Below are 13,572 nucleotides of genomic sequence, written 5' to 3' on the forward strand. Positions count from 1 at the left end.
TATTTTCAGTATACTGCATTTTAAACAGATGATTTTTTTTAAAGAAAAATCGCCATCGCCAAAAGAAAAAACAATAGATTCCTATGATATATTTTTCACATTTATGAAACAGCTTCAAAATTATCCTTAAAGTCTTTCCCAGCCAATTGTAGAACATGGCTTTATTTTGTAGAGCCGGATAATGTGCCTCTTTGTCCTCTTCTTCTACGTTTCTCATAAGAAGTATCCCTTTACACACTGTCTGTAGACACCATATGCCATTTATCATCTTGTACCAACACTTAAACCTTAGTAATCAACTTTATCAGTAGTAAACTAACCTCTGCTAAAACACTTACTGTCCCTTAGTTATTATTACATTGATTACAGTAGTAGGTTACCATATGTGAATGATGTCAGCTGAATGTATATTTTATATCATATATTCTAGTTTGTAGAATTACACATGAGAATATAGAGATCAACAGAACAAGTTAATGGAAAAATGAAACCTTTGTCTTGTGTGCTTACATTCCACCAAATGCTGGGAATTTTTCAGGGTAGGTGAATAAAATATAAGCATTGATACAGTGAATAGAACTCACATCCATTTTGGTTGACAGGGTCAGTTTTAGGAATGTTGGGCTTACTGTGAGCAGTTTTCGGGATAGTGGATTCAGCCCGTTTAGGTCTGAGTGGTCGCCTGGTGTGGATATTTTCTTTACATCAAGTCTCTGCATTTTTTGGTCCATTATACTAACTTGAACCACATTGATGGAATGTATCATGGGGTCCTTGGCCTCACTCATGCTTGAGAAAATAAAAGCATCGCAATTTGACCAAAGACCTAGCCAATAAATTCTTCATGTATATATTATGTAGCATTGTGAATTGTTTTATCCTGTAATTAAGATAATTACAGTGGGAAAGAACATTAAAAGGAGCATAATCCAAAGTAGTGTAGTTCTTAAATTTGGTTGCTTATTATTCTGTTTTTTATCACAATGTAGAATTAGGGCCTGATTAAAGATTTCAATTGGCCCTGGAACTTTAAGGTCAGCTGCCATGCTCAATAACTACACATAATTACCGTAGGAGCTTTAGCCTCTTTTTGCCATCTTTTTGTTTATCTAGGATGAAGAGGATAGGCAGGTATACAACTACTGATATGGATAGTTACTGTGTATAGACCCTTCAAATTATCTTGATGTGTTAAAAATAATATATATCGGTATTGGTTAACCAATAAGTACTTAAATAAAAGTCTTGTCTACAAAGTTGTTAAAAAATGACTTTAAGATATGAAATCCATGTAGTTTTGCTTGAAAAGCAAAGAAAATGTCATTGAGAATGAGATGTTTTCTACCATTCAGTCTTTGTAGATTTTGTATGGGTGTCAGCATCCTTCTAGTTCCGAGATTATCTAGGCATTGAGTCCTATGAAATAAGATTCCCTGGAGTTCCGTGCCACTGTTTAATATGGAAATGGTCCCCCGACTTGTTTGTTTTTCTGCCGCTTGATTTCCCTTGGCACCAAGTCTTTGAGCTGAGCCAACACCACTGGCCTTTTTGTATAGGAAGTGATTTTTTTTGGCTGTATCAGAACTGGCTATGCATGTGCAATGGGTTAGCAGTATACGCTGTGTCCTTTTTGCTTGTTTAAACCCAGTAGGGCTTAAGCCTCTTCCACCATCACTTTCCTAAATGTCCCCATGAGCTTGGTTTGGATTGATAATGTTTTCTTTTTTCTCCACTCGCCTTCCTTTTCAAGGCAAGTAAAGAGCGGGTACAGGAGCCAGGTTAAACAAAGACGCGTAGTGGGAGAGAGTGAATATTAAAAACAAAACATGTTCCATGCTGAGATGTAGGGATCTCGTCTCCTCTGACTGAGCCGGCTTTGGTTCAGTATGTGAGCTAAGCCTCTTCTGAACAATTACTGCTGAGCAGCATGTCTCTGGCAACTAGTGTCCTACATGTATCAACTTGCATAGAAATAAATGGATAATAGAGCCAAGCCACAGAGTCGTTGAATCTATATTATCAAGAGAAAAATGCTAACAGTGGGTGGACTTCATTTACATATGTTTGAGATTGTGATTAATAACCCAGAAAGATGTGAGAAATAACCTTGTCTTACATTGAACATCCCACTTGCCTCTTGTACCCCATGCCTTTGTTCTTTGTGACCTTGGCATGTTTCTTAGAATTCTGCTTTCCCAATGTTTTCACTTCTGGCCCCCTCCATATTTCACCCTGAGCTTCCTGACTTTGGGCTGCTTACAGCCGCGCATTCAAGTGAAATTGAGCACACAGAGGTACAGAATTCTCGCAGAATAGACACTTCTCAACGTTAGAGGAAAACCCGCATTCTGCCCACAGTGAAATTACCAATTTGCCACGTGTAATACTGGATGAATCCACTACGTTATCGATTCATTGTTATATGTACACAAAAAAGGGGAGAAAACTGTCAGTGCTTAGTGATGACATTTGACGCTTCTAGGTTTGTTGGGGTAAATTGGACAGTTGTAATGGACATGCAGTAAATATTTTACTTACACGAGCCTTTGAACCTCCTGCCACCACTAGGAATGATAATAAGACTATTTACATATTTTCATTGCTTCAGAGGTTTGTTTTATAGCCATAGTGCAGCAAATTAGCCTAGACATTTTGTTTAGAAATTGGGTAATTCTAGAGAAGCATTACTATATGTTGCTAAACTACATCTCCGAGGCTGACAAGAGCTAACGGGAACTGTAAATGCATTAGAAAAATGTATACCTGTTTAAAAAGCAGAAGAAAGTAAGACCTTGTCAAGGTGTCAAGTGCTTAAGGTCTGATCCCTATTTTAGGGAAAAACTGAACAATTGAAATAGTTCTTATTTTTCTTTTATCTTACTTACTATAGATGCCTTTTGTCAACTGTTGGCATAAGTTATGTTTTAAAATAGCAGTAAAACCGCTAAAGAAACATTAACTGTGGGGACTGGAACCCAACAAAACCAATGATAATTCATGTCTTAAGAGATCAGTATTCCAAAAGCATCATAACAAAGCAGCGGAGAAATAGATTCCAGCTCTTATAAAGCAAGTTGCCAGGAGAAGTCTTCTCACATGCAATTAGAGGGTTTCATTTAACATGACAACATCCTTTGTGGTGACATCTGTTTTGCATTGCACCAAAATACATTTACTAGCTTGTCATTTCATGCTGAATGAGCCAAACACATAGAGAGACATGCTGAACAGGCAGACGACATGAATTATATGTGCCGATTCCTGTCCTGCTGAGGGCTGTATTTGAAACATGATTTAGAGCTCAATTCAACCCTTTTTTTGATCTGCGTTGGAAGGTCTCGGAAATAATGCAGTGCTGTCTCTGTTGTTAGATGTTTGCTGAATTATTGTTGCAGGAAATAGGCATGGACAAAAGGGATGCTTTCTCAAGGCCCAGTGAACTTAAAGGGTCCAAAGAATCTCATGTCCCCATGGAATATCACAGGTGGGGGAAATGATTATTGTGTCATAGTACGTTGACGTCTGTAACCTAAAGAAGATATTAGACTTATAAAGTCACATTTCACCATTGTGTTAATTGTTTAAAAGACACTGTAGCCCTTTATATATCCTAAGTTATTCTTGTTGTGGTTCACTTGGACCCATTAAGCACTGGACACAGCTCATTTTGTCATCTGGGTTTGGGTTGCAGGGCTAGACTGGGAATAAAGAGCCAGCCCTGGAAATTGAATACCACATATTGGGTTTCTAGCTCCAGTGTATGTTTTTGTTAAGTTCCGCCATTAAAAATACACCACGATCTTCATGCACCTACCATCTTCATTCTTCTGAACTTCATCATACTTCCCCGACGTCATCATATTTCCAACAAAGAAACCTCTCAGGTAAACTGGAAGAGAACATTTAACATAACACCAATAAATTAAATTTAATTGACAGCATTTGTTGACTGAATGTGAGCTCACGTAAAACCAAAATTTGATGGCATCTAGCAATGGGCACCTTCAAAATCTCAAGTGGGAAATGGCTGGCTTCCAGTCTGGTCCCAGTGCAGACAGCCTAATGAGCCTAGACAGTTTTTCAATCTCCTGGTATGAGAGATGCTCATCATCATCATATAGCATCATGAAATACTTTGGAAAGATTGTACTTCAGATTTTGGACTGATGGCTATTACTATAAAATTCTATCCTCTAGATTGTAAGCTTGGATGAAGAGGGCCCTCCTAGCCTCTTGTTTCTGTAAGTCAGATTGTTATGCTATATATACTACTTGTTTTGTCTTGTTCACCCATAGTACAGCGCTACAGTATATGATGGTGCTACATAAAACAATAAATACAAATAATAATGTTCTAGATTTTTCCATTACATTTGTACATGACGTTAATTTTCCAGATTGCATCCAACCAGCTGTCCTCAGATGATTTTCACATAAAGATCATGATTTCTGTAAAGTGAAGGACAACAGAGAAAGGCAATTGGAGTTAAATATGATTACTAAACAAGAATACTGGTACTGGAAAGGTATAGGGAATAACCCGTAACTTATTGACCTCTCTGTTTCTTAGTTGGGGAAATGGCATCAGCATTCGTTAAACAAAATTAGATTTAGAAGAGACTGTAGGAATCTAAGGAGTAACTGCAAGGAATGCGACCTGAAAACATGAAAATGTCTTGTAAACACTTGTGTTTGTGGTTTTAGTTTAGACAAAAACAAATTTCTGCAGTTTGTTGGTAGAATTCCAGAATCACTAAAGAGCTAATATGCCCGGATTTTATTTGTCATTGTTACATTTCTTAAAGGTATCAGCTGGTATATATAAGATAAGATTTATTACTGTAACTACAAGGGCTTCGGCTGTGGTATAGTAAAACTATGAGTCTTTACATTAAAAACATGCTTATTTCGTCCTTGATTTTATTATATTGTAATTTATTTTTTTTATGTTTTTTTTCCCTTGTGGCTGTTTTTTTATTTAATTAAAAAAAAATTAATTGAGGGGAAAAAAACAAATGTGGCACACATTTCTATCAAATTCTGAATGTCATCGTATCTGCTACTCCTGAATGCTCAAACCTTTTCCAGAAATAATCTTTAAACGTAAAATTTTGTTCCATTCAGAATTTTGCTGGAGACCCTTAATTGCCATATGACATAAAAGCTGGCACAGATAGGTTGTGGTTAAAGAAACTCAACAAGCTTCCTAAAGGTTTCTGTGTTGTTTTGATGTGATCAGAGACACTCCACACTCCAATGCACATGATAGCTGTGTGGTCCCTTTACAGTTTTGTGTTGTTCATTTTGTAAATGCATGGGGGGCATTCTGAAGAATCCCCCATAAGCATGTACCCCTTTTCACATCCCCCGGCTAAATGCCATGACGAACACGTCTCTCTGCACGTGATAGATTCACCTCAGGTCAACACCAGCGCTGGCATGGCGAATGCTGCAGGTGGGTGTCTGTTCAAGTCCTATCCTTGAACCACCTAATTTCTGACCATTTTTGGTCCTGCTTATCCTTCCACTCAATAATTATTAAACCGATGCTCACAAAGAAGCATTTAGAATGCTTAAAAGAACCAAATAAAGTGATTTCATGATAACAAAGATTAGCCGAGAATGTAACTAACGGCCTTTAACAAACTACATAAGATATGTGGACTTTATAGACAAATTTTATAGCACTTATTTTGGATATAGCCATAAAGATTCAAGGACAAACGCCTAATTAAAATTGCTTTCATACCAACTGTTCTTACTTATCTTTCCCAAATCATTCTTTCTATAAATATAATGTGCACTCAGCCCTTATTCAGTTTGAAATGGTCAGGCACCAGATATTTTTATACTTTTCATAGAGCAATATTTCATTCTGAAAATAAAGTTTAGAATGTTATGTTGGGCTTCACTATTAAATAGCAGTCTAATTTCAAATGGCGGTAACATGTCTTGGTGACTCTGGGTTTTTATCCCAAGCCTGAACCAGTTGGCTGGCAAAGCCTTATTGCATGTATGGTGGTGTACTTTGTCCAAACCTGGGTGGTCAAAATACAAAATGTTGTAGGGTTTAACTTGGTGGGTCAATCCCAGGAATGTTCTGAAAGTATATTGGGGAACTCGCCAGGTTTTTACCCAGAGTCTCTGGGTGAACCCCTGCTTCACCGTGTCTCCAGGTCAGTTTATCTATACCCCAGGGCAGTGGAACCTCATGACCACTCTACACCCACTAATGGCCATCTGGGGCTTGCCTGCACCTATGTCCAACTATCCACTTCCCTGGAAAATGAACAGCTAAAAAGATTATTGGCTTGGACCCATATGTACCCTGCTTTATCTGGAACCCAGTCCTGTTAGTCTCTAGCAGTGGTTCTAGCATCAAAAGACATTTCTAGACATTAAGAATCCATTTTTATTTCACAAGTTTTTAAAAATTAGGTACTGTTATTTTTCAATGTACAGATCTATGCAAGAAAATGATAATTAAAAAAGAATGACAAATGAAGTAATCTGTTTAGGGGTGGTGGATATATGGAACAACCCTCCATTAGAGATGGTAGAGTACATTGAAGGAATTTAAACATGGACGGCATAGGCATTAGGCTTTTCTGAATATAAGACAAATCCAAAGACCCAATACGTTTTGAGGTTTTACAGCAGGTAGAAATATGAGCTGCTTAATTCACTAATGAATTCTTACAACATGTTAGTTAAATGAGTTCAGTTCAAATTCTTTTATAAAATTTCCCCTGATAAGACAATACAGCTATCTTTAAACAAAACACACGGGATTAAAATGTGAAACGTGGCATGTGAGTTTATCAGCTATAATAATAGCTAGCAGACTAGATGAAAGGCTGGCAATGAATAATAACAACTTTGCCAGCCAGTATTAACTGTTATTGTTTGCTAAAGATGTAGTTTGAGCTCGGTTTAAATAATGTGAAAAAATAGCACATTTAATTCATTGCTAACATCATTATCTTAATATAAAACCAGCTTGGTGATTTATTGTAGGCTTGATTTAAAAAAAAAATCTCTATTAATTGAAGGAAAACGGATAGTTATTCTATCTTTGTTAATCTTTAACAGAGTTCCTCTTTTGCCAGAGGGCTTATAAATTACTAGCCAGATACACTGGGTGGGAAATGTCAGGAAATAACAAAGATGACATTGATTACGGTTAATGTAGATTAAAACCGGATAACATTCATGGCAAATGGAACATTGTTAACAATACACAGTTAATAAAACCATGTTTATTCTTCTTTTGCTTTACCCACCCCTGGGAAGGTTGGGATACAGTACATACATTCTGCGAGGTCATTAACTAAACAAGACAAGTAAATGAAATTTGTCCTTTAGGAGAATCGTTTAACACTAATCACTCAGTTCGCGCTTTGATAACCATATTAAATAATTTTCCAGATAATATTCTTTTCAGCTACAGACTGCTGTAATACAGAGACCTTAAACCACAATGACCTCAAACCAGTCATTAACGGCCCTCAATGAAATCTGGACTTAAAGAGACAATTTAGGCATCCATTATATTATATAGTTGAGAGGACCCTTTAAACATCTGTGCCATCCACTTGAATAAGAGGATTCTGCAGAATCTCCTGTATGCATTTGCCTCTTTTCTTACTCCCCAACAATTTTCTGTCCAGTAGATGTACACAGCCAAATATATCTCTCCTCCCAGTTATCTGTAAGGCTATCATGGGGAGAATTTCAGCTGGGGGGGGTCTAAAAAAGACCACTATGCACATGCTTTCTTGCACCTGACTGGCTGCTTCAAACAGCCAATCAGTGAAATGAAATTTCGGACCACAGAGATGCGTTGCACTGGAGCTCTGGAGCTGCAGCTTCTCCTAGAAGTTATTTTAGCTTTATTTTTAACAGGTTTAAGGATGCATGTTACAAAGTACTCTAATAGGTATTATTCATTGGTTTAATACCATACATGATCTCACATTTGAGATGTATATAAACATATCATTATGAAAGCTCTTGTTGGTAGGAGGCAACATGTAGGACATGTCCATGAATCAATAGGCCATCTATCTATCTGTCTATCTATCTATCTATCTATCTATCTATCTATCTATTTATCATTCACATGAGAATCAATATGACTGAGCAGGAGCACATGGTTAAGGGGCAAGGCCCGTTTCCAGTTCTAATGACATAGTATTCTCCCCCTCACCCCGCACACAGCCTCATTTTTCTCCTTGCCTCATCATCCTCTCTGGTTGCACAGGGTCAGCCAAGGTACAGCAGTAGCTAAAGCTGTGGAATTGCTTAAAACTACAAAAAAATGAAGAAGGAAGGGGGTTAGACTTTTTTTTTAAAGCAGTTGAAAGATTTGTAAAACAAACACAAGGAATGCAAATGCAGGCAAAGTATACTCTTAAAGGGGAACTTTAAAACAGCTTTTTGGACAAAAAAAAATCATGTCATTTTTTGTTTCAAAACCCTGATTCATATAATACAATGTTTTGGTGTCTGAATATTTGCCCAATCTACTAGACAAACACACTTTCTTGTTATACTGCCTGTGGTAAACAATACAATGGCTCATTCACCCACTCACACTCTGACAACCGTGTTGTCTACCGTGTTAAAGGCCTCATTGGAGTAGAGGACTTCATTAGCGTTCAGAAGTTGGTACACATGGAGAAGCAAATGTCCTTTTTGTATTGTGGCAATTTAACATGGGTTTTGGTCTACACAATATCACAAAAGTCATTGTTTTATATGTATTTTAGAACAACAAAGACATATCAACAGTGTTACATTAATCCCCCAGGCTTTCAACCATGGAAAGAAAAATGGCAGTTCTATGCATTTGACAAATTTTTGCGAAAAGATTCATCATATATGGACCCCTTTTCTATCTGAGATACAATCCAAGCTACTAAGATACCAAGTGATCTTTTCTAATAGTGTTTGCAATTCAAAAGTTTGCAGTCACAATTCCAACCGCGTTATTTTACTAATACTGCAAAGTCATAGCTGTTAGTTCCATATTATATTATATTACCGTAGCATTTAACTCCCTAATATATGTATAATGTGTAGTTAATTGCAATGCAAAGTTTCTGGTAGCACCTATAATAAAGTGCACTGAAAGTAGGCCTCACGTCAGGCTAACCTTTGTCTACGGCAGACGCACACCTGGGTATTTTATGTATCAGCCTCCTTGTTTGCCTTCATTTGGCTTTTACTGGGGACTGCTTTTGTGTTCAAAAAATATTTCCCTGGAAGCCTATGAAGTCCGACTTGAAATTTGCCATAAATAGGGACTCTATTTGTATTTTTATTGGACCTGGTAAAGCTATTTACTTCACGCAAGCTCTTGACTCGATATGGGTGTACAAATTGGGTCAGGTACAATGTTCAGTGAGTGACATGTTTCACAGGCCTCTGGAGATCATGGTAGTTTATTGTAGTAGCCATTACCCATAAGTCAATTTTTCAGACAAGCTGTGAAATGTTTTGTGATTCCTTTGCAGATCGTTGGTTGTGATCATCAGTTAGGAAGCACAGCAAAGGAAGATAACTGCGGGGTGTGTAACGGAGAAGGGTCCACCTGTCGTTTGGTGCGAGGTCAGCACAAGTCACAGCTTTCTGCAAACAAATGTAAGTTTTCTTAATCTGGGCTAAACATCTTCATAGCATTTATTGCATGTCATCAAATTGTATTTTAGAAAAAAGAAACATTACCAGGATGCATTTTTGCAGATATTTAAACAGTCAATTATTTATGACAATAAACCAACTTAGGAAGCAAAAACTATATTAATTAAAATAACCGTTAGGGTGACCTCTCTGTATATGCTGTAATTCCTGTAGGATAATCATTCAATTGATGGGTACTGTACATTGACCATGTCATGGTCTCAGTCAAGTCTTGATAGACCCATACATTAGCTCATCAAAGGACTGAGTCAGCTGGAAACACCCCACCATTCTCCCCATTTCAATGTTCCCTTAGCAGTTGATCACCTATAATGGGATTGGGAATGCAGGGCTAAGTGATCAGCAGGCAGGGAGATAAGCATAGGGACAAGGGTAAACAAAGTTTCTCCATCTTCAAGATAAAACAGGAAAATTGCTCTATAAGTACCATATAGTTTTGGCTATTCCCTGCTAGGATTTCCTTCTTTACTCTCTATCATGATGGAGGACTGGGAAAGGTGTAGAAGATGCATCTGTTATAATGTTTTCTAGACACCGGTGGGGTATACTGCATGGTTCTTGCTACACAGGAATGCAAAAAAAAGTTTTCTCCACTTGCTTTGAGCATTGTTGGAATTAAGATGTACCATTAAGCTGTTTAATACAGCAAAAAGTGTATTCCTTTATCACATATGTGCACAAGAACATACAAGGCAAACAGACTATTGTTTCCTCCCATCATCCTTCAACCATTGCTTCTATCCATATAGTCCACACTGTTCCTTCCTAGCATACCCACAGAGTCATATTAAAATAATAAAACATGTTGCTTTAATCTATAGCAACATTGTCCGATCCATGGAGACATCAGCAAGGTAAAAATATATCATATATCAAATAATGCTATTTAGTAATGTATTACTTTCCCTTGGGTCTTCAATAAACATGCTTTCGGTGTCTTTAGTCACTGATGTCCTACACTTTGTAAGATGCGCTTGATCTCACAGTAGGACATGGAATGTATTGGTCGGCGATGAATTGATTTTTAGTTAAAATTTCCCGCTGAGCAGCTTATATTTGTCGTTATTATGAGCTCTATAATCTTGGGCATAGCGTGAATAGGAATCTTGATCCACACAACCAAGCCTTCTGTTTGCCATTATAAGGAGCCTTTTCATTTGCACTCTCATGAAGTGTTTGTGTTTTATCCATTAGAAAGAGGCTATTTTTTTATTTTCTTTTTGTATATCCATCTGGCTGTTATTTCTCCCTAGCGCAGCTTATTTGTGCTGAGGTAAGACCGAGGAAAACGGTTGCCATCTAAGGTGTGTTTAGCCACAAATATGCTTCCTAGAAAGCATTCCAAATCGGCCCGCTGGTGATCTTCCACATCTGGTTGGATTCCCATGTGTGCTGGTTTTGAACACACAAGTTCTGCTGAGTTTGCAAACAATTTGCAAACCATTCTATTGAGTTTATTTTCATAAAATAATAACTTGCGTACAGTGTGGTGCATGAAATAATTATCCCAGTATTCTCGGATCAGTTGTAATTCCTAAAAAGAGGTTCGGCCAAAGCCGAGTCTGAAATGTTACAGGATGTATACCAGGGACAGGAAATCATGGTCCTCAAGGACCATAAAAAGCTGGACTTTGAGGAATCTGAGCATTGAACAGTCAGTATGATGAAAGGTGCAGTGATGACAGGTGATTGAGGTACTTGTCCATCCTGCACAAGTTAAAAAGGCTTGCTTGAATCAGGGTGTAAGATCATGATATTATACCTTATTGGGAAATCAGTATAATGTACCCTCTGAACTCTTACCACTAATTCTACTACTTACTACTAGAGTATTCATTGGAATTCCAGTAAAAGATCATTAAAGTTTCCCACAAAAATTTTTAGATATTCAGATATCATTGCTTTCTGTGATATAAACTGTGCAGGAACTGGATAATTTCTCATATTAAGGTGTTTTGAAAAAGTTTTGTTTTTAAGGGGTGTTTAATCTTAAATAAAGTTAGTATCGGACAGTTGATTCATAATATTAACACAAACATAGTGGCTGGTGTGAAGTTTATTAGCTCCTTAAGGACCAAAGCTATTTTATGCTACACTTTTTGTGTTTTGCTATATCTTTAACCATTATATAACTTTTTCTGATTTAGTTTACCCACACAAATTATATTTTAAGTATATTATAAGTAGGACCTTTTTTAAACCATATTCATTTATAAATGTTAAAAAAAATGTTTTTAATTTTAAAAAGCATATTTGACAGGTATATAAGTTATACACGGCAAGGATAAATGGAGAAATGCACCAAAAATATATTCGTTAACTTGCCCTGAATTAAAAACCACCCTATATTCCTAGGTAATTTTCATTTTAAGTTTTCTAAAAAAATGTTTATGTTTTTATTCATTTTATTTTATTTTTTATCCCCTATCAGCCCTACCTTATTCCCTACTAACTAACCCCACCACACTAACTTAACACAGTCTAAATAAAAAAAAAAAACATTCATTTAAAAAAAAAAAATCACCGCATAGGGTCAGGTTGTTAAAATAAAATATATATATATTTTCTTTAAACATGTGTCTTGGGATCCAGGGAATCACAGTTTCTTACTGTTCTCTGTCCTTCTCCAGCTCACGTTTAGATGAAAGCAGAGAGGTAGAAAACAGAGACAAGAATCTGCTTTAGACTGACCACTCTGATCATGGAGCGGTCAGTAACGGCAGTGAACCCACTATCAACATGTTCACCGCAGTGTGGCCAGTGTTGTGTCGTGTGGAGGCCACACGCAAGCTGCAATATGTGCTACAATAATACAGTACTAAATTAATGTTACAACTCCATAAACTGGTCAAGGGGATCAGATGAGATCCCCAACTGACCCATCTTCCCAATACCTGCAAAAAGCAGGACCGTGAGGCAGATACCCGGGACAGCAGGACAGCGCCTGAAAATGGGAACATATGTGAACATGAGATTTAGTATTCAATTTGTACAGAGTATAGCTTACTCTGCTGGATACACAAACTTCAGAAAGTTTTAATGAATGAAAACAACCAGACTGTATGATTTTTGCCGGAAAAAACAAGAAAGTGGAAATGGCATAGAAACATTTAAATACATATGAAGAGGGAAGAATATTTCTAAGGTGTAGAAATGCTAGGGCAAGATGTTATAGCCTAAACAGAGGTTTACATGAAAATATTACTACAACATTAATAAAATAATATGAGAAAGTTTTTTTTAGAGAGTGGTAGATACATGAAATAGCCTGATAAAAATGATAAAACTGAATACATTGAAGGAATTTATGGCATAGGACTGATGGCCATGGATCAAAACAGAAAAAGATGACCTATACACTTAATTATCAAAATGGAGGCCATTGTGCGCATTCTGTGGCTCCTAGCATGGTGGGTTTTGGCCAGAGGCCCTAGTCAGCAGTTGAGGTTTCCACATAGATAACCCCTTTATATCCTGAGGACAAGGGTAAGGACCTAATAAAGCAGGTAAAATAGTGGACAGAAAACAGGCATAGTGATTGCTATAAAAGAAACCCCAATGCCATAATTATTGGAAATCATCACTTTCATCACACACCATGAAAGCTCTCTGTAGAAAATCTAGTTTTTACAGGCCTGTGCAAATACGTTTCAGAGAATAAACTGACCGCTTGATGGGCTTCCAAGAATATGAGTAAGTGTATCAAAGTGGTCACAAGCTACGCAGGGTTATGGAAAGGATTGTTTGTTTTGGAGCGCTTGCCGATTTGGGAATGGATCCCAAAGATAAGATCATTAATTATGCAATAAATAAAACATCTTAAGTCTCCTTATGGACAGAAGAACATTTGAAAGCTCTTATTTCTTG

At 37.1% G+C, this 13,572-nt stretch overlaps 1 protein-coding gene across 1 annotated transcript in view; it reads left to right on the forward strand.

The window, feature by feature from the left end:
- The window catches only part of ADAMTSL1 (ADAMTS like 1), a 366,597-nt gene that overhangs the window by 273,040 nt on the left and 79,985 nt on the right, over positions 1–13,572 (forward strand). Inside the window, exon 6 of the mRNA XM_053465892.1 lies at positions 9,519–9,645. Coding sequence (XP_053321867.1) covers positions 9,519–9,645 — 127 coding nt within the window. The remainder of the gene's footprint in view (positions 1–9,518; positions 9,646–13,572) is intronic.

The sequence above is a fragment of the Spea bombifrons genome, chromosome 1 (genome assembly GCF_027358695.1).
Source record: "Spea bombifrons isolate aSpeBom1 chromosome 1, aSpeBom1.2.pri, whole genome shotgun sequence".
Taxonomy (NCBI): domain Eukaryota; kingdom Metazoa; phylum Chordata; class Amphibia; order Anura; family Pelobatidae; genus Spea; species Spea bombifrons.